We start from the raw sequence: 24,292 nt of genomic DNA on the forward strand, positions 1-24,292 counted from the left end.
AGCATCACACGGGCTGCGGTCAGGCCGCGGGACTCGGCTTTAAGAATGCCCCCTGGGGGACTTCCTTGGTGGCCCAGTGGTAAAGAATCTGTCCTGCAATGCAGGGGACCGGTTTCGATCTCTGGTCGGGGAACTAAGATCCCACATGCCACAGGGCAGCTAAGCCCATGCGCTACAACTACTGAGCCCACGTGCCTCAACTAGAGAGCCCACGTGCCACAAACAATAGAACCCATGTGCCCTGGAGCCCATACGCCACAACTAGAGAGAAGCCCGAGCGCCGCAATGAAGATCCCGCGTTCTGCAACTAAAGACCCGACACAGCCAAAAAAAAAAAAAAAAAAAAAGATGCCCGCCCAGTACATAGTGGTTGCTTATCATTAAATGTGTGTACGCACACGCACATGCCTCTTATTTTATATGTGAAGTTATGTTTGTTTTACATGTGCGTAGTGGCAGGTTTTTTTTGCTTGTTTCTTGCTGAGCCATTTGACAGTAAATTGCAGAGATGACATGTCACCCCTAAATACTTCAGCATGTGTCTCCTGAGAATGTTTTCCCCCATCACTCTTACCACCATCACACACGTCATTATTAGTAATATCTTGTAGCTAGCCCATATTCCGATTACCCCACTTGTCCCAGAAGTGTCTTTCAGGGCTAGTTTTTGTTTTGTTTTGTTTTGTTTTTAGGATTTTTAAACCAGGGTCCTCTTACTGAGTTTGGTTGTTAGGCCTCTTTCCACTCAGGGAATGTTTGTTGGCCAAGCCTACTCACCTTCCTGGGAGGAGTAAGGAGGTTTTGGTCACCACCTCCTTCTCTGCCTCCGCCCAGGAGTGAAGTTTTAGAGCTGGAACGCGCAGGCTTTGGAATAAATGCTGCCGTGTATTGGTGAAGAAAGATGTTCTAGGGCTGGAGTGCCCGTGCGGTCATCCACGCCTGCAGCGTTGCTGAGCGTCTGCCCCTTCTTGTCTGCCTCTCCTTGCCCTCCCCCCGCCGCCTCCCCAGGAAGAGGAAGCAGGTCTGTTCCCAGGGTGTAACTACCAGGAAGGAGAGCTGCCAAAGCCCGCCTTGCCCGCGGTGTGTGGTCGCCGAGCTGCTGGGAGGGGCATCGGCCCTGGGTGGGCAGCCGCGGGCTGGCTGGGGTGACGCTCGCGCCCGCAGGAAGAGGTGGAGCCGACTTCCTCTGCAGCTCAGCTCGCTGTGCTGGGGGTGAAGCTCTGTTCTCCTCCCCCGGGCCTTTCTGCTGCTCCCCCACTCTGAAGGGGGGCAGGCAGCCAGCCTGGGCCTTCTGGGCAAGTTCCCGGTTCTGAAAGGGCCCAGCGCTGTCTATGTCAGTGGTTCCCAACAAGGGTGGGGACATCCTGGTACCTGAGGAGTGCGACTTGAACTTGCTGAGCAAGGGCACAGGGACCAAAGGTCCTGCAGGATGCAGGCTGCCCCAAGTGAGCTCTCCAGCTCCAGATGCCCTGTTGAGCTCAAACTAAAGCATGTTAAAGAACGTCTGCTTTATATATAGCAGATTGTTTGAAAAGAAGATGGAGGCATTATTCATCAAGTTCGAAGTTTCTTTTCTTCCCAACAGAAAGACTTCCAAGATTGAACAGGCCCTCCCACTGGAGAGTAACGAGGAGGGTGAGGATGAGCCTTTGGGAGTATAAAGGGAAAAGACACAGCTGGGACCTCCCCCTGGCTCCCGGCTGTGGCTGGGCTACCGGGAACAGGTGTTGGAAAGCCTGTTAGTCGAGTGGTGGTTACCACGGCCAGGCCCTGGGCTGAGGTGGGCTTCCCAGCAGGGGCCTGAGGCTGTGGTCTCTCCAGAATGAGGCAATCTGCGCCGATGGGCTCAGGATAGACCAGTGAGAAATGACACTTTTAGCCTGGCTCCATCCATCGCATCCAACCGTCTCTCTTAGAGGCAGGGGCCGGGCGGGAATTGCTCCCCAGGCAGCATCCCCAGACCCAAGCGCAGCTGAGGACAAACCGGCTTTCAAAGTGCAGGTGGCTGGTCACGTGTGAGAGTCAGGTGGGCTGGGGCCACAGGGCCTGGGCTCTTGCTGCCTCTGTCAGTCACCAACTGTGCCCTGGGGGCAAATCCTGCCCTTCTCGATTTGTGACAGAGAAAGGTGACTAAACACGACGGTTCCAGAGGTTTCTCCCTCTTCTGCTTTTCTTTTTTTGGCCACGCTGCGCGGCTTGTGGGATCTTCATTCCCAACCAGGGATCAAACCCAGGCCCTCGGCAGTGAAAGTGCAGAGTCCCAGCCACTGGATTGCCAGGGAATTCCCTCTTCTGCTTTTCTAAACCAAGGCCTTTTGAGAAGACTTTTCTCCTCGAACAAAGTTCACCGTCGTAAAGCTTTTTGCCCATGATGACCTGGTTTTTCTTTAATATTCTTTGGGAAATTCTTCAAAGGACAAATATAAGACCTCAAAAATAGCATTATTCCTGGGGACTTGGGAACATGCAAGTGCACATTTTTCGCATGTGTATGAATCTCTGAACTCCCTGTAAAATGGCTGTAACAGTAGTAGCGACTTGTAGGGTGGGCATGATGACGAGTTGAGATCCGACACACGGAGCCCGTCTCCCAGCGCCCGACCCAGGGCAGATGCTTATTTTGTGTTGCCACCAAAAAGAGCAGAGAGCCCTGCCACTCTTCCGTTATCACCACCCCCTTCGTTAGCACCTCCGACGGCCAGTTTCCCTCACTGTTGAGACCCTCACTACCGAGACCCTCACTACCAAGAGGAGCAGCGCATCTGAGCCAGTCCTAATGTCGGGGCAGATGTGCACACGTGTGCACGCAGCCCACTGAGAGCTTGACCTGTGGCGCCCACTCACCTGCCACTGTGACTGCTTCTTAAGCAGAGACCTGTGGCAGGCATCTTCTAAGGATCTGACTTAGGTACCATTGTCCTTTCTCACCCCACAGCTGGGGGTTTAGGTCAGGACTGAGATCTTCCTGCTCCCAAGCCCCATCCTCCTGCCCTGCTTTGTGGCTTCAGTTAAAAGCCGTCCTGTGTCAGGAGGGAGGCGAATGTGGGGTCTGGCCGAGGGCTCGCAGCCCCACAGGTCTCGACTGCCAGCCTCGGCAGCACATGCGCTCAAGTCAAGGTGAAGCAGAGAAGACTGGCACAGCCCTGTGCAAGGATGACACGGAAACTCATGAAGTTGTCCTTTTTTGTTGTTTTTACATTTTACACGTGAAACTACTGTAATATTACGTCAGTTATCCCTCGATAAAAAAAGTCTCGACTAAGACTTGAGGTCTCTGGCTGGTTCCAGCTCCCAGTGCTCCAGCAGCCTCTCCGCAGGGCGGGCGCCCCTCTGCCGTGAGCACATTGGAAGCGGCTCGGTGGTTTCAGGCTCTCAGCCTCGAGGGAGAGGCCCTTGGGGCACAGAGCTGGGCAGCTCCGGGTGGGCAGGCGGACAGGCAGGGCCGGTGAGGAGCCCTCAGCTGCTCACCCGCCATCCAGTAACCTTCAGCATCTTGTGTCTCTCTGTCCTTTTTCAGGGGTTTCTCCCGGAAAACAAGTTCAATCACACCCTTCCTGAGCCTGTTCTCCGAGACTCAGGCCCCCGCCGGAGGGGCAGGCGGCCCCGGAGCGAGCTCCTGAAGGCTCCCGCCCTCGTGGCGGACTCCCCCTCCGGGATGGGGCCTCTGTTCATGAACGGCCTGATCGCCGGGATGGACCTGGTCGGACTTCAGAACATGAGAAACATGCCCAGCATCCCCCTCACGGGGCTGGTGGGGTTCCCGGCCAGCTTTGCAGCGATGCCCACGGGCGAGGAGGTCAAGAGCACGTTGAGCATGCTGCCCATGGTGCTGCCGGGCGTGGCCGCCGTGCCCCAGATGTTTGGGGTCGGGGGGCTCCTCAGCACCCCCATGGCCACCACCTGCTCCTCGGCTGTGCCAGCGCCTTTGTCAAGCACAACGAAGAGTGGCACGTCGGCGGCTGAAAAGACTGCAGAAGACCAGCCCAGCGGCCGCGATGTCAAAACGGACACGTCAGCTGAAGACAAGCCCGGTCCTAGTCCATTTTCCGATCAGGCCGAACCCGCAATAACTACGAGTAGTCCTGTGGCTTTTAACCCATTTCTCATCCCAGGAGTGTCCCCCGGACTCATTTACCCATCCATGTTTGTCTCCCCCGGCATGGGCATGGCTCTGCCGGCCATGCAGCAGGCCAGACACTCGGAAATAGTAGGTCTGGAGAGCCAGAAGAGGATGAGGAAGAAAACAAAAGGGGACAACCCGGACCCCAGCCCAGAGCCTGCACCCGGGTTGGAGAGGGAGCCGGGCAGCGCCCAGAGCCGCCCCGAATCCAGGGCCCCCGCGCCCCTAGAGAGAGGACACGCAGCACAGGCCGGCGAAGGGGGCCCCCAAGACTCTAACAGTGTCACCAATTAGAACTTTTTCATTGAAGAAATTCTTATGACTTGTAAGTTTCTTATCCCATCAAGGTTTGTTACTTCCCTCACTTCACTGTCATAAGAACCTGTGTTTCCATAAGTACTATTACCTACCTGATTTCCCGTCTGAGAACTATGGTAACAGATGTTAATAGTCACAGGGTCTTGCCACGTCATCAGCTAAGTGTCGTTGACCTAGTGTAGGAGGCGCAGAATCCTCACTCCGTTACCCAGTCGTTCATTCCAGCAATCGTAGTTAGTGCAGACGTGGGGACACGCCCTGCCCCCTTCTCTTCCAAGTTTCCCACTTATTTGAGGAGGAAAAATGGCAAAGGAAAGCCGTCTAGGGATTTACCAGTGAAGAAGGGCCGAAGGAGAGGCAGAGAGCAGCTCTTTTTTCCGTGAGCTGCGCTGAATGGGAAGAATGTGATGGGGAACCAAAAAGCACAGAGAAAGAAGTGCTGGTGCATATTTTTTAGTTAAAATATTTCCCAGTTTTATCATGATTACTAAACGAGTAGGATAGGCAGAAGCATATAATTAATGGTTGAAACCACGTATGTTCATTTCTTTCTAAAACCTTACTGGTAGTAACACCCTTGTGGGTTTTCAGGCACCTGCAGCAAGAAGAAATACCGATGGGGCATTACTTGATACACACGCATCCCCCCTCTCCCAAGTTACCGGGGGGTTCTCAGTACGAGAGAGCTGTACACACCTTGAGCCGTTGCCGGCGACGATGGGGGTGGAGGACTGCACATGACTAGCGATGCCCCCACCGAGGCCTCTTAGGGACCGCTCTGGCCACTGCCAGGCCTCCTGGCTCCTTACTTCACGCTCCCCTTCGCCAAGAGTCAGGCTCTTTCTGGAGCCTGCAAAGCAAACAGTCCTTCAGCACTCTTAGACTCGCCAGGGTTTGAGGTTTGTACCACCTCTTGGAATGTGACTGTGAAAAGTTTTTTTTCTTCTCTCCGGATTTTTCTCTACTCGGTTTATATTTTACAGTCGGACCCGGATCCCAAAGCGTCAATTTAGTGGAGACCGTGTTGCAAATTAACATTATTCCCCCTTCTTCCTCAGCTGCCCAGGCCGGGAAGAACCCTCCGGCCCCCGGCAACCCTCACCTGCTTTCCTTTGCCCTCCCAGGTGGTCCCTCCCTTCTGATGGTGTCACTTTTCACCCACAGTTCACACTCTGAGACTTGAAAGAAGTTCGTGGTTCAGTCCCCAGGGGCACAGGGCTGTGCAGGACCGTCAGAAATGTTGGAAGTGTTACTAGTACCAGTTTCACCTTTTGTTGTCACAATTTACTGTATTTTTTACTTTTTCTGTTACAGTTTTGCTATAATTTATCAGAAGGTCCAAAAGTTTGACATAACTATTTCAGTTTGCATTATTTATTTATGATGCTTTTGTCATTGTCTTTTATACATTTGGGATTATAAATTATGTAAATGTCAAAATGAGCATCTCAAAGAAGTCTGTTAAATCGTGGCCGAAAAAAAAAAAAAAACTCAATCAGCTGTATTTTCAAAAATTGGAGTCCCAGTTTTATGAATCAGAGTTATAGATCAGAAATTCTATAAACTGATCATATAAGAAGAAAGAATCCAGTAATTGAACAAATTCTATTTAATGACATCTTTGTAGCATAGGTGATCTCTAATGCTGACAACAGATTTCTTAGAAATGCTGCTCTCTCTATTTAACTAACATTTTGTTCAGTTTTGCCTCCAGTGGAAGCAGAAAAGGTTTTTTCAGCTGTTAAATCCTGAAAATCAATATAATTTATTTATGTAAAAAAAAAATCACTCAATTGATATATTTTTTGAACCTTTTAAGTACTAATTTTCTTTTTATCAAGTAGAAAAAAAACTGTATTTGCCCTAAATCCTTAAAATACAAATGCTATAAAAATTCATGTATCTTGAAAGCCTTACTGCAAATGAGTATTATAGACATCCAGCAGAGCCTGGGTTTTCTTTGTTGTCGTTGTTTTGTATGGAAAAGCTGCTTTCCCCAGGTTCCACTTAGAACCTACAGTAGGTCACAGGGTTCAATATGGATTTGATTTAAAAACCCACCAGCATGCTGAATCCCGTGTTATATCTTATCGAACCTGTATGTTAACTCTCTGGGTGTTTAGGCTTCTCTTTGACTGCTATTGTGTCCCTGTTTGCAAAATGAAAATGACACTCTGTGGATTATTTGCTCTGTAAGGCATAAGTGCTTCTTATGATTATTTTGACGTTTCCAAGAGCAAAAGCCAAATTTAAACTCTCTTCAGCAAACTTGAGCCTTTTCATCTAATTCCATGTCACTCACAGCCATAACTTTCCTTGATCATTCTTCACCCCATGTCTTACATAATAAATTGTCTGTGGTCTTGATCCTGGATTTAAAAAAAAAAAAGTTTAAAAGTCAAATTTGTATCTGAGGACTTAAGTGGCACTTGGATATCTCTTGCTGCCTGGGCATTTTTATGAATGCATCATATGCACACAGGAATCCACTGTCTTTCCTAGGTGCCCAGTTTATGCCGGGCACCCTGTTGGGGGCTTGTTAAATATCATTCATGAGGGTTGGCTTGATTTACCTCTTGAGCTACCAGAGCACCCAGTTAAAACAGATGCCGTAGAAGGGGGTGCAGCACTGCACCTGCTCCCCAGACTTGGGGCCTGAACGCTCGCAGCTGATGCCTCCACTCTCTTAAGCCCCATTTCATAGGCCCCACCTCAGGTCACACACCTGGGGCTTCAGGAGGGAAACTCTGTGGGTTGGAACAGGCCCCAAAACACAGAAATGCCTCAGTAGCTAAAGTTCTTACAGCTCGTTAAGAACTTCGTGATCCTTAGCTTTGGGTAGCTGTGTCAGAAGTTACCAACGAGGCTGGCAGGAAAGTGCCAGAGTCTCGGTGAGGCTGAGCAGGAACCCCACCAGCCTCACCCTTGCTGGGTCCCTTGCTGGTACCAGTAGGTGGTGGATGAACAGCCTAGAGCATGGGTGGGCCGTGGTTCCAGAAGGCCTTACGGACCTCTGCTACAGTTTGCTTTGTAGATCTTTAGACTTGGGGAGCCCTCCTTCTGGGTAGAAGAATAAGTAGTAAAGAGTCTTGGTTTCACTCTTGACCTCCAAGCCTGCCCCAGTAGATTCTACCTCCTCGTATGAGGGTGGGAGAGTACAATTAGTCATGTACGTTGGGCTAGTGTTTTAATGTTTCGTGCGTGTTTACCATAAGTGACCTCGTTTGTTCTCAGAGCATCTTGGTTGCTGGGTAGAGGGATTCTGGCGTCCAGTCTGCCTCACGAAAGCCAACGGAGAGGCTGCAAAGCTATCTCATCAACCACAGAGAACAGAGCTGGGATAGACAACCCCCCAACCCCAGCAGCCTGAGGCCAGGACGCTCCAACCTTTGTGATACTTAGTCTGGGACCCCCTCAGCCTCAGAGACCAGCTCTGACTGAATTACACTCGGGAAAATTGGCATCGGGAAACATGGAACAGTTGTGTCACACCCTCTGGGAAACTTTATGCTCTATTCATTTATACCTTAAAATGGTTTCCTGCAAGAATTACTGTTCATTTGCCTGGTCTAGAAACCACAAAAGGACCTCTTTCTCAGGTCAGCAGTGGGGTTCACCCAGCCCAGTGACTATCACCTTGGTTCTGGACCGTGGCTACTCAAAACCCAGTCTCCGAGGGATGGGAGCGCAAGGGCAGGTCCTCGGGACACACGGCTTGTGCTACCCAGTGGCCGGCATTGTGACCACGCTCAGCGGGGTATCTGTGGGGTAAGATAGGAAATAAGGGAAAGGGATGAATAAAGTACCGGCTCCTACGAGGAAGGTGTTCCCCGCGGTGCGTTTGGAAATGACTGAAGTTGGTGCTGTGGAAGCCCGTCCTGGTGTCCGAGCTCCCAAGGTCAAAAGGACAAAGGGAGCAACTAGGATGGGGGGGCGGGGGGAGGAGAGTGGAGGCCCTGGAAGAGCTGTGGTTCCCCTGGCGGAGGCAGGAGCAGCATTCCCACCTTCTCTAAGCTTCAGTTTCCTCCTCTGTGGAACAGGGATTATTATAACTTGAACCTGTAGGGTTGTTGATGGGGTTGATGGAAATGATCGATGTCAAGTGCGTACAACTGCTTGTTATATTTGAGTCATATACCTTTACTCCTTTTAAATAGCTGGTAAGGTGAGGATTGCCAGTCCCGGAACGATAAGATAGTTAAATTAGGGGTGTAGCAGGGGAATCAAGGGTGAGGAGAATCTTGCTCCAAGCCCCGAGGCAAGTACAGAGTAGATCTGGGGTTGGACTCAAAGCACCTGCAGGAAACAGGTTGTCTGACTGCCTCTGTCCCTATGACCCTACACACAGGAAAGAAGGGGCCTTTCCACGCAAGCCCGTTGATCAGAGTGAACTAAAGGGGTGAGGAGACTATTGTGGGGCTGGGGGACAGGGCAGCTCCCGGGTCTGTGTAGCCTCCGTCGGGGTAGGGTTGCCAGATTTAGGGGAAAAAAGACACCCAGTTACATTTTAATTTCAGATAAACTAATATTCTTGGTACACGTATATCCCATGCAATATCTGGTAGGTAATTATGCTAAGGTGTTTTTGGTTTATCTAGATTTCAAACCATTAAGGGACCAGGCATCCTGTTTTCTCTGGTCCCTTAATGTAATGATGCACATTTACTAGGAACTTCTTTGAGTGGGGCTTGTGCTTTATGGCCATATTCCCAATCCCCACAGTAACTCTGAGGTTATACCCATTTTACAGATGAGAGAACTGAGGCCCAGAGAGGCTAAGCAACACCCAATCACCCAGCTGATAAATGGCAAGGGATCTGGGGACACAGAGAAACCAATTCCAGAGCCATGAACTGGCCAATAATGGAGTCAGGGTGGGCATCTGGTCTGAGGCGTGGAGGAGGCTGCCCCTCAGTGCAGCTTTGTAAAGTAGCAGTAAACAGGGATGATGAGCAAGGGGAGAGGGACTGATCTGGCCCGTGCTGCCCCCTGGCTACAGTGGCCAGCCCTGAGGCCAGAGGAGCCAGGTCACCCAGGGAAGAAGGTATTTCCTTCCCATCCTGCTGTGCGAGCCTGGGGGCGGTCATGGCGTCTGGGTGCTTGGACTCCCCAGCCTGGGTCCAAGGGGAAGCATCCAGCCTTAGAAGGTGGAAAAGAAGGATGGCAGGGGGTTGTGTAACTGCTCAGCCAGAAGGGCTTGGGGGGAGGGGAGGAGTGCTCTGAGGCTAAGAGAAGAGAGGCAACTTGGCTTGCGGGTAGTTCCCCAACCAGGGATTGAACCCGTGCCCTCGGCAGTGAAAGCGAGGAGTCCTGACCACTGGACCGCCAGGGAATTCCCAAACTGTACTTTTTTTTTTTTTTTTTTTTTGCTGAGAGGCAACTTGCAAACAGACCATCTCCAAAGGCCAGAGCCTCATTTCAGCCCAAGCTTTGAGTAAGGACCTGGAAAGCAGGACCAGAAACCCCAACTGCGAGAGCTTCGGTCTGGCTTTTTAGTGTGAAAACTGCTCGCCTCTCGCCCTAGGGTGCCGTCTGCACCCACCAGGCCCTGGTGACCTTCCTCCCCCTGCGAGGCCCAGCCCCACGTCCGCTAAGGGTCCCCAGCACCACCTCCCGCTGCCTGCTCTGCGGCCTGCTGTGCCAGGCCTCGACGCCCATGATCTCATCCCAAACGTGTTCCTCAGATGAGGACGAGGCCCAGGTGGTTGTCACCTCCTCCAGTGGCCCTGTGAGTGGAAGGACAGGAACCTAGAGGGGCGTCTGATTACAAAAGCGCAGGCCCCTCACAGTCTTCCTAGAGCATACAGCCCATCGCCTGGTTTGGTACAGCCCACAAGCCAAGAATGGGCTTTTACATTTTTTAATAATGGAAAAGTCAAAAGAATACTATTTCACGACCCGTGAAAAGCATACCAAATTCAGATTTCAGAGACCACGAGGTTTTCTTAGAGCACAGCCACGTTCCTTTACGTACTGTCCGGGGCTGTCTCCACCCCACACAGCAGGCTTGAATGGCTGTTCCAGAACCACATGGCCTGTAAAGCTGAAAATATTTGCTATGTGGCCCTTTCCAGAAAAAGCTTGCAGACTCCTGTCCTGGAGCATCCATTGTATTCACAGATTCAGTGCAAAAACTAAGTCATTTAAAATATTTTTATATTAATTCAAACGTGGTTTTGTATAAATAGGAACCATACACTAGTATAGAAGAATGACATCTACTTCTGAGATAAAACAGACTTCAAAGAAGTGCTGGACTTCGGGCCTGTCTCAAGTTTCCGCCTCCAAACCCCCAGGGCATCCTTTCACTTCAGAGGGAAAGTCAGAACCGCCTGTCCTGCACTCTCTCTCCTCCATGCCATGTCCTATTTGGGGCAAAGGAGAAGGAAGCCAGAGGACAGATGTGAAGCTGCCAGCGATAGAGAAGCAATTTTTAGAGAAAGGACCCAAAAAGGGCAGGGAGACGTGTGTTCGGAGGACACAGGCAGAGGGAGACACACGACGTGGGTTAAGGACCAGGAGGCAAAACCACCCATGCCTTGGGAAGGGGCCTGCAAGACGGTCCTCAGTCAGGGGCTGTGGGCTGACTACCTGCAGTGTGGGCTGAAGATGGGCCTGGCGGACGAGCCAGCTTGGGTCATGGTCCCAGCTGGAGCTCAGGCAACAGGAAGGCCAGATGCGGGGAGCTGAGTGCAAGGCAGCGGTGGCCGGGAGCCGCCGGCGGGTGCCCTGGCCAAGGCTTACTGGCAGCCACGTCCTGGAAGCTGAGTTCAGAGGAAACAGGAAAGAGCAGCTGGGACCAAGTCTCTGCAGGGACAAGTGAGTTCCCCTCACACACCCGCCCACATTGTGACTAAGGGCAGCCGGCACACCTCATTGGGCCCCAGCCCATGGCCAGCTCGACCCTCTTGTGACAGAGGGCTGGCGAACTGGCCTCCCAAAGGCACAGGGCCCTAGGACACTGCCTGGGGACTTCCGGCCCGTCCTGCTGTGCCGCAGGCTGGGCTGTGCTCCGGACACAGATCAGATCGGGCACCACCCTGCTGCTGGGGGCCTCAGAGTCTGGTTGGGGGACAGGACTGACCCACAGAACCACCGAATCTGCCGGACGTTGCCCTCTCCTGACGCAGCACCAGGCAGAGGGACGTGAGACACTGAATGGATTCAAGGCTCCTGCGGGCCAGCGTGGATTGTGCCTGGGAGCAGCTGCCGGGGAGCAGACGTGGGCGATGACAAGGGGGAGGGCACGGGAGGGAGGAAGTGCCGCAGTTTTCAGGGGAGGAAGATGGGCGATTCGGCTAATGACTTCCTGGTAAATTTGACATCAATGCAAGTGGGCAAAAGTGTAGAAAGGAGTTTTAAAGCTGTGCCAAGGGTTTACCTAGAATAAATCAAGCCCCATCCGCCTCTGTCCTTTTTTGGGAAGATGACTCTTGGGTGAAGAGAGCCATGCTGGGTGTTTTTCACAGTGATGGAAAAAACAGAGAGCTGTGAGCATGTGTCCCGACCTGAATGGCCATGCCCAAGGAGAACTAAGAAACAGGTATGTGTCCCTCTGGGGAGACCTCAGTGGCTCATGGGCCCTTTTATTCAATATATTGCAGTGTTCGTAAACTCGCATGCCTCCCGGGTGAGGCAGGTGACACACATGAGTGACACGGGCCAGAGTTAAGGCAATAAATTTAAGATTTAAGACAAACTTAAGACCGATGGCAACTAGAAACCTCTTGCCCTGACTAAAAGGGGCAGCGGCTACCAGCTACAGCCAATTGATGCCATAGAGGAATTTGGGCCTGTGTTGCCCAATACCCTGATTGTTTTTCAACAGAGGATGGAAATTCAGATATTTGTATAGAATCCCCAGATTTTTAAGTGTATGCAATAAATTCAGATTTTCAAAAACTCCAGGGGCAGACAAATGTCTGTTGACAGGCTGGATCCAGGGCACTTGGGAACAAGTCTGCTACTTGAGCGATGGCAGAGCCGTGGGCGTTGTCAGGCTCCCGATACAGCCCCCAGGTGACATGTGAGAAAGCAGAATCAGGATGCGTTTTTGTTTTTTTTTTTTAATTATATTTATTTATTTATTTATCATTTTTGGCTGTGTTGGGTCTTCGTTGCTGCGTGCGGGCTTTCTCTAGTTGGGAGGAGCGGGGGCTACTCTTCCTTGCGGTGCCCAGGCTTCTCATTGCGATGGCTTCTCTTGTTGCGGAGCACGGGCCCTAGGTACACGGGCTTCAGTAGTTGTGGCTCGCAGGCTCTAGAGCGCAGGCTCAGTAGTTGTGGCACATGGGCTTAGTTGCTCCGCGGCATGTGGGATCTTCCCGGACCAGGGCTCAAACCTGTGTCTCCTGCATTGGCAGGCAGATTCTTAACCACTGTGCCACCAGGGAAGCCCTCAGGATGCATTTTAAGGGAGGTGACTATCCTGTCCCCCACTGGGGTGTTCAGCTGGCTCTCAGAAGCAGGACACGAGGAAAGGCTCCGGAGTTCACGTCGGTGCAGTGCTGGCAGCTAGCAGCCCCCGGAGGACTGAGCTCTCCCCCCCAACGTCCAGGAAGGCACTGCAGTCGCACATGGGGCGACCCTGGGCACCTGCCAACATCTGATGGGACCCCCCCGACCCCCTGGACTGAAGCAGCCGTGTGAAATCTCCTCAGTCTCATCAATGGGCCCCTGGAGCTCGGGTCCTGGCTGGGTGCGTGTGCCTGTCGTGTTGACACTTGGGCCTCACCCTTCTCCGTCCCCAGCGCATGCAGGTTCCTGAGAATCCTCAGGGTCTTACAAGGAGTGAGTGATCTCACCTGCGGCCACCCTGCAGGTGTGAGTGGGGGAGGAGAGCAGGATGGGGGAGGGGTCCAAGCTGCACGCAAGCGGCGTTAAGCCTCGGTCCTGGCTCTGACTGAGAGGAGGCCAGACCGGGAGAACGAGATCCCGGTCCCACGGCCCACCCCTTCCCCCATCCCCACTCCGGCTTCGATCCAGGCTTTTCCATTCACAGTTCCAGGCTGGCAAAGAGCCAGGGGGGCTGCCAAAGCCCCAGTGAATGCCTTCGGGGGGACTGGGGTGGGGGGATGTGCAGGCCTCTCAGGTGGATTATAGGGGCCTGAGGAAAGCCCCCAACCCCAGTCCCCGGGCCCACAGTTGGGAGACCCTCCAACTCTCACCACGGTCCCTTGTCAAATCTCCCCATCGGGAAGCAAGCTGTGTGTCCATAGGGAAAGGGCCCTCAACTTGTACTCCTGGCATGCGTGTGCATCTGAGAGACAGAGTTGGAGGGCGGGGGGCCTGGGGGAGCAGGAGCTCCCGCCAGCTGAGCCCCTGTGGCCACTTCCTTCCTTTCCCCAGACAAGTTGGAGATGATTAGCCTCCACTCAGGGAGGGGATGCAGACGCAGCCCCCCACCGTGGACTGGGGTATGGGAGGGTTTGGAGCCCCCTCCAGCTGTGCTCTCAGCACACGACCCACCATCCCAAACAGGCCCAGGGAGCAGCCATGGTCCACTGCCCGCCCCCTGGCCCCGCTGGCCCTGGCACCCCAGCCTCGTAAGCAGCAGGAGTTGAGAGATAAGACACCCATCCAAAGTGGCACTGTCTCTGCCCATTCGACTTTGGGGGCGCAATGCTCTTCAAATCTGACCTTGTGATTTTGGGTTCTCGATTATTCCTTGCGCCCTCTGGCTCCCCTCCCTTTCGTGCTAAGCCAGTCAGCGGGTCTGTGCTCATTTCTCAGGGACTTGATATGACAATGAGCAGAAAAGAAAAGAAAAGAATCTCCTCCTGTCTTTTGACTTTCAAAAGCAGCCCCTGGCCTGGACACAACGTGACAGGTAAGAGCAAAGCTTCCCATACCGCCCCTCCCCCCATCTAGAAAAAGATTCCTGAGGGCAAGAGGAGGGTCTGTCAGGGGGGACCTGCGGGGATTGGGCCAAAGGAGCCAGCCTGTCCCATCCCCGCCCAGGAGCTCCTGGACCCCAGCTGGCTCTCGGCAGCAGGACGCGACGTCAGCCCCACAGACCTCTGGGCTCCTCCCTGGGGGCCCGTGGCGCTGCCCTTCCCGCGTGGCTGTGGCACCCCCAGCAGCCCAGCAACACGTCCCCGAGCACAGACAGTGAGAGTGGCTGTCGCCTGTGCCCCGGGCTTCACTTGGGGTCAGACCTTCTCGCCCCATTGGACAACCCTCCTCCCAACACCCAGGACACCAGCCGGAGCCCTGCGCCGTTAGAGGGTGGGGCCCGGGTATCGGTGGGGGGAGGGCAGTGCGGAAAGCCCACCCGCCCACTGTGCTCTGAGGGGCTGGGAGGAACCAGCCCAAGGGCCCCGCACCCCAAGTCAAGTGGGTGCTTAGTAAACCCCGCCCTGTGATGCGGGGGCTGCTCGAACGCCCACTGACCGACTTGGAGCCCAGCGGCTGTGAGCTCTCTGCAGGCCAAGAGCAGAGAGCCCAGCCAGGCCTCGGAGCCCCCATGCAAGGCCGCGAGAGAGAGGAAGCAGCGCCCACCTCCCTGAGGGTGGGAGGGCTCGGAGTTTATCCACAGAAGGGTCTCCGGGGGCAGCGGGATGCCCGGAAGGGACTCAGTTTCTGAATGGCCGAGGGCACCGCTCTGGGTCTCTCCTTCCCTGTGCTCAGTGGGGTTCCTGGGGTCCCTGCCAGCTCTGCTGCCCTGAGATGATGTGTCCCCCTCCCTGGGGGTGGAGGGTCCTCAGTCTAAGCTCAGCCTCAGGACTCGAGGCCCTCTCTCTGGCTGAAGCTCAGTTGACTGATGCTTCCATTTCCTCCTGGAGCTTGGAGCGGGGGTCCTGAGCCCCCTCGGCAGGGTCTCCACCTTCCTGTTCGGCTATTCCCCAAGAGCCTTTTTATAAAGAGTTCGGCTGGGATCCAGGGAACTTTGGGAAAGTATGTATGGGACAAGCCAAGCTGTACTAACCTGTCTTCCTCCCGGAGCTGAAAGGGGCCAGGTGGTTCCCAGACAAATGCAGAGGCGGGCTTGGGGGTGGGGAGGAGGCTTGCACACGCTCAGGGCTGAGGGGAGGGTGGGGAGGCATGGCCAGAGGCAGCAGAGATGGGGGCCTGCTCCCAGGTGTCTTGTGTAGACACACATGAAACACACACACACACACACACACCCCAAAAGTGCTTGGTTACGCAGCTACATAGGCATGCAAACATGGACAGTTGTGTGCTGTGTATACAGAAATATGCACAGGCACATGTACAGAGACTGCAGAGACGTGCTCAAACGTGTTCACACACACAGACCCGCACACACGTATGCACGTGCATACACACAAAGGATGCAGATTGAGAAATTCCAGGCCAAACCTAGGAGGAGGGAGAGGGTCTGACCACCGTGATGACCCAGCTCCCTCACACACAAACACACACACACACACACACACACACACACACACACACACACACACACCCCTTGGGAGGGAACCACTTCCTTCAGAGGAGCTTTTGGACTCAGGGCAACATGCAATCAAGACCTTGTGCTGGGAAAGAAGGCGCCTTTGTGTGCTGGAATGGGGCTGCAGGAGCAGCTGCAGTTCCTCCAGGATAAGGGCCAGGCCCACTCCGTTCTGTTCCATGCCCCAGGGGAGGAAGGTCAGGCGGGGCCAGGGATGGAGGGCGGGAGTGGGAGCGCCAGCAGGCCCTGCACCAACCCTGGGTTACTGTCTCTGGCAGGCTGCCCAGAGCCCAGAAAGCCACTCTGACCCCCAGCCCTGGTCTGGCCCTGTCCCCAGAACGCCCCGTGGCTCTGCCCCCAGGTCTGGTGCGATGCTGACCCAGACCGAAGCCTGGCTCTGGCCTCAGGCTCCACGCTCGCCTTGTGCCAGTGGCCTTGCTTTTTTTTCAGCAGAGTGAAAAAAGGTCAGGCTCTCGAATTATAAAGACGTGAGGTTGAGTGCTGGCTCTGTCGCTCGCCAACGGGATGAACCTAATTTTTTTGAGCCCTAAATTCAAGTTCTTGTTACCGTGCTCAGAGCCTGGAGGCAAATCCTCTTTATTGATCCCTCAGAGCCTGGCGCCCTCTCTGTGTGTTTTATCTCCAGGCCTGGGCGGTCGGGCTGGTAGAGCATCCTGCCAGCTTCTGTTGCCCTGGCCCAGGGAGGAGGGCAGAACCCAGGCCCAGTCCCTGGAGCTGCCCCCTCTGAGTTCCTTCCTCCCTTTGCCCTCCTGCCTTTGTGGTCCTTGCCCCCAGCTGCAGGCACCCAGGGCCCCTCTGAGCCTCCTTGTCAAACTCTGAAGGTGCCTCCCCCTCCTCCCTGCTCCCCCGCCCCAGATCCAGCCTGCCCCCTGCTCCCTCCGAGCTGGGTTCTCTGCAGGCTGAGCCTCCAGCAAAAACAGCCCTGTGATCTAACTCAGGATTCAGCAGAGGGAGACCCAGAGGTGACTTCAGCACCATCTCCAGACACTGTGCTGGGACTATCTCCAGTCATTCAGTCAACAGATATTTACTGAAGGTCTACTATGCGCCAGATGGTGTTCCAGATGCTCGACATTCAGCAGTGGACAAATAGACAAAAACCTCCACCCTTGTGGGCTCACGTCCCAGTACCATTACCATAGCGCACGCTGTTGGGGGCCTTGAGCGTCACACGGTCCCCCATGTCTACCCTGAGAGCTGTAATCATCCTACGCACACAGACAGCACTTCCTTCCTGTGACACCACAAAACTTGGGCATGTCACTATCATAGCTCTTTCTCTCCCCTCAGCCACCCTGCCCCGAGACCATGGGTATCTCAAGGGCAAGGGGGAGCCTGGCATAGATCTGGTATGAAGCCATGATTGTCGGACTCAGCAATGGCTTTCAGTAGTTCAAGTGCGTTCAGCTACCACTGCCCCTTGGTGGGTGTCTTTCTTTTGCTCTAACTGTAACTAGGCACTTCTCTTTCAATGTATTTTTAATGTGTTATGTAATTGTGTATAATTACATAATAGTCAATGAATCTGTGTCCCTATTGTTAATAAAATTGTTCTGTTTTAGGAAATGACTTACCCTGAAGCTCAACTAACCTAGCGTGGGGCGTGTCAGGTCAAGTGCTCTGCTCTGTACCCGAGGTACGATTGATTCATCTGTTCATGCAGTATTAGTTGAACACCTGCCCCACGCAGACCCGGAGTCGGGGAGCGGGAGCCCAGGGAGACCCCTGTCTAGAGGGGCCCCTGTCATCTAGCAGGGGACCAGGACAGGTAAGCAGAAAAGTGCAATTAAGTGGATGGAATGATGGGCTGGTGCTGCAGGAGCCTGAAGGGAGACCCCTGGGAGGCTGGGTGGATCAAAGATGATTATGCAGAACCGGGGACATTGATCTGAGACTTCAAGGAGCAGTTGGGTGTATTTTTCCGATAGAGATGAGAGAGGGGTGATCCAGACAGAGGCACCAGCATTTGCAAAAGTCATGGAAATGGGAAGTGCCTGATGTGTGTGAAGGAACGGGGAAATGTTAGATGTGCTGGGTGGGGCAGGTGTGTGTCAGGCTGGGCTGGAGAAGAAGCTGGCGCCAGATAGGACTGTGGATGACAGGGAGAGCAGGGAACCCCTGCCACATGGAGGGCACCCAACCTGGCCCCAGAGCTGCTCCGCTGAGCTCTCCCTGTTCCCATCAGAAGGAACCCTCTGGCTCAGCCTTGCCGTCCCCACCTCCAACCTGCCCTAGGAAACTCAGGTTTCGCTGTGGTCAGATTCCCTCTATTCTTGGCTTAGATTAAAAAAAAAAAAAAAAAAAAATTATGGGCGGGAATTTTTGTAAGAGCTCTTTATATATTGAAATTCTTGATTCTTTGTTACATAGCTATCTTGTTTTTTGTTTTTCTTTGCAGTTTGACCTTGATTTTGTTTTGATGGAAAGAAACCTGACATATTTTTGTTGTCATATTCATCAATCTGTTCATTTGACGTTGTCTTAGAAAATTATTGCCTATCCTAAAATTGTATACGGATTAGGATTCTTTTCTGGTTTAACTTCCAACATTTAAATCTTTAAGCCATCTGAGGTTTATTTTGGTGTAAGGTAGGGATCTAACTTTATTTTTTCCAAATTGTGAGCCAGTTGTCCAGTCCCGTTTAGTGAGTAATCCATCATTTCTGCACTGGTTTGTTTATTTTGTTCAAAATTCATTTCCTCTCTTCTTGATTTTGAAAGTCATACTTGCAATCTAAAAATTAAAAAAATTTTTTTTGTAATTTTAAAAAGAGGAGTAGGAGGAGGCAGAGTAGTCCAAATGTCATGGACGTGTATGACATAAAAGGTGAGAGCCCTCCCCTGGGCTCAACAGTTTGTTATATATCATTTTATTATTAGTTTTATAACACTTATTAGATTTCCCTTTAAACAGAGAAGTACAAAGGAGAAAACCCAAGAGGAATCAAAATCTCTAGATAACATATACTGACATAAAATTATGCTGACATTAAAAAAAAAGAATAATACATAATAGGGTTGGAAAAGTCAAGCCATCCTGAAAGATACAAAATGAAAAATCAGGGAATTCCCTGGTGGTCCAGTGGTTAGGACTCCGTGCTTTCACTGCCGAGGGCCCGGGTTCAATCCCTGGTGGGGAACTAAGATCCCGCAAGCCTCGCAGCATGGCCAAAAAGAAAAAAAACACCTCTCTCACTCACTATCCTCTCACACCAAGTCCCTTGCCCCAAAGGTAACCAGCTACATTTCCTATTTGCTTTAGTTTGAAATGCATTTCTTTACCACACTCTGTGTTCATTTGTGGATGGGTCTATTTCTGGACTTTCAATTTTCCCTGCCATTTATCTCTTTGCTCTTCTGGTGCTGGTACCATACTGTTTAAGGTATTAGAGTTTCACCATATGTTTTAACAGCTGGGAGGGTAAGGCCTCCCTTACTGATCTTCACATACAGGGATGTCATGATTGTCTTGGTCCGTTCTGGCTGCCCTAACAAAGTACCATAGACGGGGTGGCTCAAGCAGCAGACATTTATTTCTCTTGGATCTGGATGCCGGAAGTCTGAGATCAGGGTGCTAGCATGATCGGGTTCTGGTGAGGCCCCTCTTCTGGACAGGCAGTCTGCCAGCTTCTCACTGTGTCCTCATGATGCAGAAAAGGAGCAAAGGAGCTCTCTGGGGTCCCTTCCATGAGGGCACTAATCCCATTCATGAGGGCTCTGACCTCTGTTACAATTATCTCCCAAAGTCCCCGCCTCCTCATGCCATTACACTGGGGGTAAGGTTTCAATACATGAATTTGGGGTGAGGAGACACAGACATTCAGTCCATAACAATAGCTATTCTACACTTATTTTCCATGTCAACTTTATATTGTAAACCTCCCCCATTTGATCGAAAATTTGTTGGACTTGCATTATTTTTATGGGTTAATCTGGGGCTGGTTATCTTCTTTGAGGGACTGAATGTTCCTGTCATGAGTAAGGGCATGACTGTCTCCTGGGACTACATTCAGGTTCTCTGATATTTCTTGTTCAGGATCTTGAACATCCCTCCTCAGGGCACCTTAATCTTCATCCACGGGATGCTATAGCTGCCACCCCCTGAGAGCAAGAGGACTTGGGGGGCTTGGTCACTTTCCTCTGGCACCCGAGGGCCCTCAGGTAGAAGAGGGAGTAGACATGCTCGGCAGGGCTCCAGGGATGGACCTCGGACCTCTGGGGGTCACACAGAGGCCGCCTTTGGCTCTACAAAAGGAAGAATGTTCTGTCTGTTGGAGCTGCAGGGCCACGGAACGAGGAACAAGCTGCCAGGGGAAGTGGGGAGCGCTTCATGGATGGCACTTTTCCAGTGTTCCAGGGAAAATGTCGCCTGTGCTGCCCAAGGGCTTGCTGGTTGGGTGGGGGGAGTGGGGGGAGGAGGGGCGCTGGGTCACAGGGCCCAGCCCTTCCACTCTGACCAAGTGGGAAGGTCCAAGGCTTCCCAGCACCCCCTCTGTGCCCCTCACCTTGCTTCAGTCTCCACAATGACCCCTCATGATGGGATGGTGTTAATCAACTTCACCTCCGCGGACAGTGAGGCTAAGCAAGGCCGAGAGTCGTAACCAAGGTCACCCGGCAGCACTGGTGCGACTCGGATTCCCAAGCACATGCCCCCGCAGGCCGCCTTTCTGTGACTGTCCCCCGGGGGCCCCTCTTCAGAGTCAGGGCTGACCAGTAGGAGGCTGGACCACGCTCCCCACCCCACCCTCAGTCGGGGCACAGCTGCCAGGCAGGTGAGTGGCCCAGTGGACAGCGGGAGGCACCGCCAGCTCCTCTCCCATGCCTGGTCCTGCACGTACGTCTGCCTCTCTCCCCCGGGCAGCTCTCCGCTTGGCTCTCAGTGTCCTCCGGGGGCCAGTGGGCTTCTTGATTCCAGGCTGCACATCTGGAAGTTGATGCTATTAAAACAAACCCCATTATATAACAAACAGACATCTGGAACCCGTTAACGCCGAGCTTTTAGAAAAAGAAATTGTTTTGGATGTGCTCTCTCCTAAGAATGTGGCAAGGAGCCCTCTCCCTGGCTGTCCAGGAACCTACCGGCCAGGCGGCTCCTCCTGGGCCCGTTTCTCAAGGTATCTCAGGCCAGACCAGAGGTGGGCCCGGGGAAGAGGCGGGCACAGACTCCCCCCAACCGGCCTGGCAGCTTCACTATCTCCTGAGGGCTACGGCCTTGGAATGCTTCTTTCCAATTTCATTCAAATATTTATTCAGCACTTGTGTACCTACTATGTGCTGCTAACTCCATATCATTCACATGCCCACCCTAACACCCACACTGAGCCTAATTTCTCCATGATGGCTCAAGAAAACAGATCATGGACTGCCCTGGGTGCTAAACAGTCATGCTTTAACAACTCTGCACCTCTGCTTCCTTGGATGCGGAGCCTGAACACCTAAGCTAGTCCCCGGAACTCCCTAGCACCCTCAGGCCTCTCCCTGGATTGTCTTCCTCCCCTTCCTCCTTGGACCAGGTGGACTGGGGCTAAAATATTGAGGGGGCATTCATCCACAAATGATGGCATGGGGTTGTGGTAGTTCCCTCTATGAGTGGACCTTGATCTAGCAATGAGGATGCTTTATGAGAAATGTCTGGCTAATATTTTCAAGTGGAAATTTTACTTTTTTAATACTTTTCCCCAATATTTTGTGATGAAAAATTTCAAACATACAGAAAAGTTGAAAGAACTGGACAATGAACACCCACGTGAAACCACCACCTAGATTCTGCAGTTGTTAACACACTGCTGTATCTTTCCATCTATTCACTCATCAGTCAATTGAAAAGCAATCTGCAGGTACCACTATACTAGTCCCCTAAACACTATGCTTGAGTATCATTAACTAGAGATCAATCTTTGTTTTTGGTTTTCTTTGAGGTGAAATTGACATTCAATGAAATGAACAAGTCTGAAGTGTAAGATTCCAGCAAGTCTGACAAAGGCAAATACCTGTGACCCAAACCCCTATTACCATAGACAATTCACCATCAGCCCCAGAATGTTCACCATGGCCCTTCCCAGTCAAGCCCCATGCGTCACTCCTCCCAGAGGCAACCACTATGCAGGTTATTCTCACCGTAGATTAGGTGTTATGGGCTGAACTGTGTTTTCCCAAAATTCATATGTTGAAGCCCTAGCCCCAGGACCACAGAATGTGGCTGTATTTGGAGGTAGGACCTTTCAGGAGGTGATGAAGGTAAAATGAGGTCATATGGGTGGGCCCTGATCCAGTATAACTGGTGTCCTTAGAAGAAGAGATCAAGACACACATATGCACATGAACGGAAGAAAGACTACATGAGGACACAGGGAGAAGATGGCCATCTACAAGCCAAGGAGAGGCCTCAGAAGGAACCAACCCTGCCCAAACCTTGATCTTGGACTTCTAGCCTCCAGAACTGTAAGAAAATAAATTTCTGTTGTTTAAGCCTCCTAGCCTGTGGCAGTCCTAGCAAGCTAATACATTAGCTTTGCCTTCTCTAGAATTTCATACACTATGTATTCTTTTGTGTCTGCCTTATTTTACCCAGCATAAGGCCTTTGGGATTCATCTATATTGCTACATGAGTCAGTACTGTTTTCCTTTTCGTTGCTGAGTAGTATTCCATTATATAAACATTCTAGTTTGTTTAGCCAGGGCAATTTATTTTTTAATGACAGAAGAATCATTTTATAACGTTTCTCTCTATTGTATGTTCTATATGTCATCCCAGCAACAGAGAAGACGTTCCACAGCTAGCCCTACTCAGCAGGGAGCTTTAGAACTATATGCGAAAGTCTAATCATCCTGAAATGTATATAAAACACATTATACATCCTGAAGTGAAAAGATGAGATTAAAGAAGTGGTGCATCATTTTTATCTCAGTGAATGCAGTTTACCTGTTTGGTTAATGACACTGGTTTTGGTGTCGGGGGCTTCGGGTTTGAGTCTTACTTGCTGTGTGACCTTGGGCAAATCACTGAGCCTCACTTTACTCACCCAAGAAATGAGGCTAATGATCCCATCCCTAAGGGTTGCTTGAAGACTGAATGAACTAATGAGTTCAGGGTGTTCCCAGTGGCTGGAAAGAGTAAGGACTCAGGAAGTGTTCCCTGTTGTGATTTGTCCCACTCAGCAGCCGTCAGAGCCAGAACTCTCTCATGATAGGGCAGCAAAAGTAGATTTCTAGGCCACAAAGGGTAGAAAATGAGCTTCCTGCACTGACACATATAATAGCTGAGACCCAGGAGCAGGGTGGTGAAGACCATGTCAATGTCAAATCAACAAGCTGCTGAGATCGATTAGGCTGATGCAATCACCACAGAAGTGATGCTTTCAGAGTTTCATAAAACACACTCTGAATTCTGGGATCCAAAAAGTGCTTCCAGTCTGCGCAAGTCTTACACATGTTTGGCCATTTCTATTTCTTATTTTGTTCTGTCTGAATGGGGCAGTTCAAAAATTTGTTTCACTTGGTCATGATTTTTTCTAGGGAAGTGGAAGTTTAAATCTGATAATCTAGAAACCCATCTTTTATAATAGATTTTAATTGAATATTTTCCTTCTGACCCAGCAGGAGAAATACATAATCCAAATGGCTGTCATTTTATTTTATTTCCGAAGTTCTTTTTCCTCCTGAAAAAAAATTTATTTTTCAACTTTAAAGTCCTTAGGAATTATTTTTTTGGCATAATTTATCCACTCTGCCCCAAGCGGTTTTGAAATGTTCATAATTCCTCTCAGATGATCTTTTCTGGCTTTTAAAGACAAAGAAAATATCTATAGTTTCACTTTGAAGCTCTTGAGAAAAAATTCCTGGGACGCTTACCATGTGGTAAAGGAATTTAAAATAAAAAAGATACATTCGGATTTGGAAACAGGGCTATCAATTGGACCCACTGATTACCTGCAGGATGAGAAGGATCATTTACCACAACTTCCCACGCCCTCATGGGATCTCAGCGTTGTCCGTCACCCATCACCGCTGCAGGTGTGTTAAAGAAATCCCCTTCCTCCTGCACGTTTCATGAGCACCCCGCTTCCAAAGGTTTGCAAAACTCTTTTGGTAGGTACATCATGCTATGCCAAAAACAGAACTGAGAGCATCTGACAGCCTTTCCTTTCCTCACAAAACTTCACTATCACCAGACCCCAAACATGTACAGAAAAACCCCAAACTTTCTGCTACCGACCAGGGTTCTTGGCCTTCCCCAATCAATAGAAATTGACTAGAGGCCAGACAAAAAGTTCAGGCAAGGCTTTGTCGGGGCCCCTGCTGCAGCAGATGGGAGAGCAAGCAACAGGTTCCCTTGCTTGTTCTCCTCCTGAGGGGAGGCAAGCTTATTTCTTATATGGGGTGAGGGTAGGGGTGTGTCCAGGGGTCGGGCCAGAGGGGTGGCT

At 51.6% G+C, this 24,292-nt stretch overlaps 1 protein-coding gene across 3 annotated transcripts in view; it reads left to right on the plus strand.

Moving 5' to 3' along the window:
• The window catches only part of CHD6 (chromodomain helicase DNA binding protein 6), a 208,893-nt gene extending 202,101 nt beyond the window's left edge, over window positions 1-6,792 (plus strand). For all 3 annotated transcript variants that reach the window (XM_059898585.1, XM_059898587.1, XM_059898586.1), the window contains exon 37: window positions 3,518-6,792. In XM_059898585.1, the coding sequence (XP_059754568.1) occupies window positions 3,518-4,414 (897 nt within the window). In that variant the 3' untranslated portion in view covers window positions 4,415-6,792. The remainder of the gene's footprint in view (window positions 1-3,517) is intronic.
• The last annotated feature ends 17,500 nt before the right edge of the window (window positions 6,793-24,292 follow it).

The sequence above is a fragment of the Balaenoptera ricei genome, chromosome 15 (assembly GCF_028023285.1).
Source record: "Balaenoptera ricei isolate mBalRic1 chromosome 15, mBalRic1.hap2, whole genome shotgun sequence".
NCBI classification, from domain to species: Eukaryota; Metazoa; Chordata; class Mammalia; order Artiodactyla; family Balaenopteridae; genus Balaenoptera; species Balaenoptera ricei.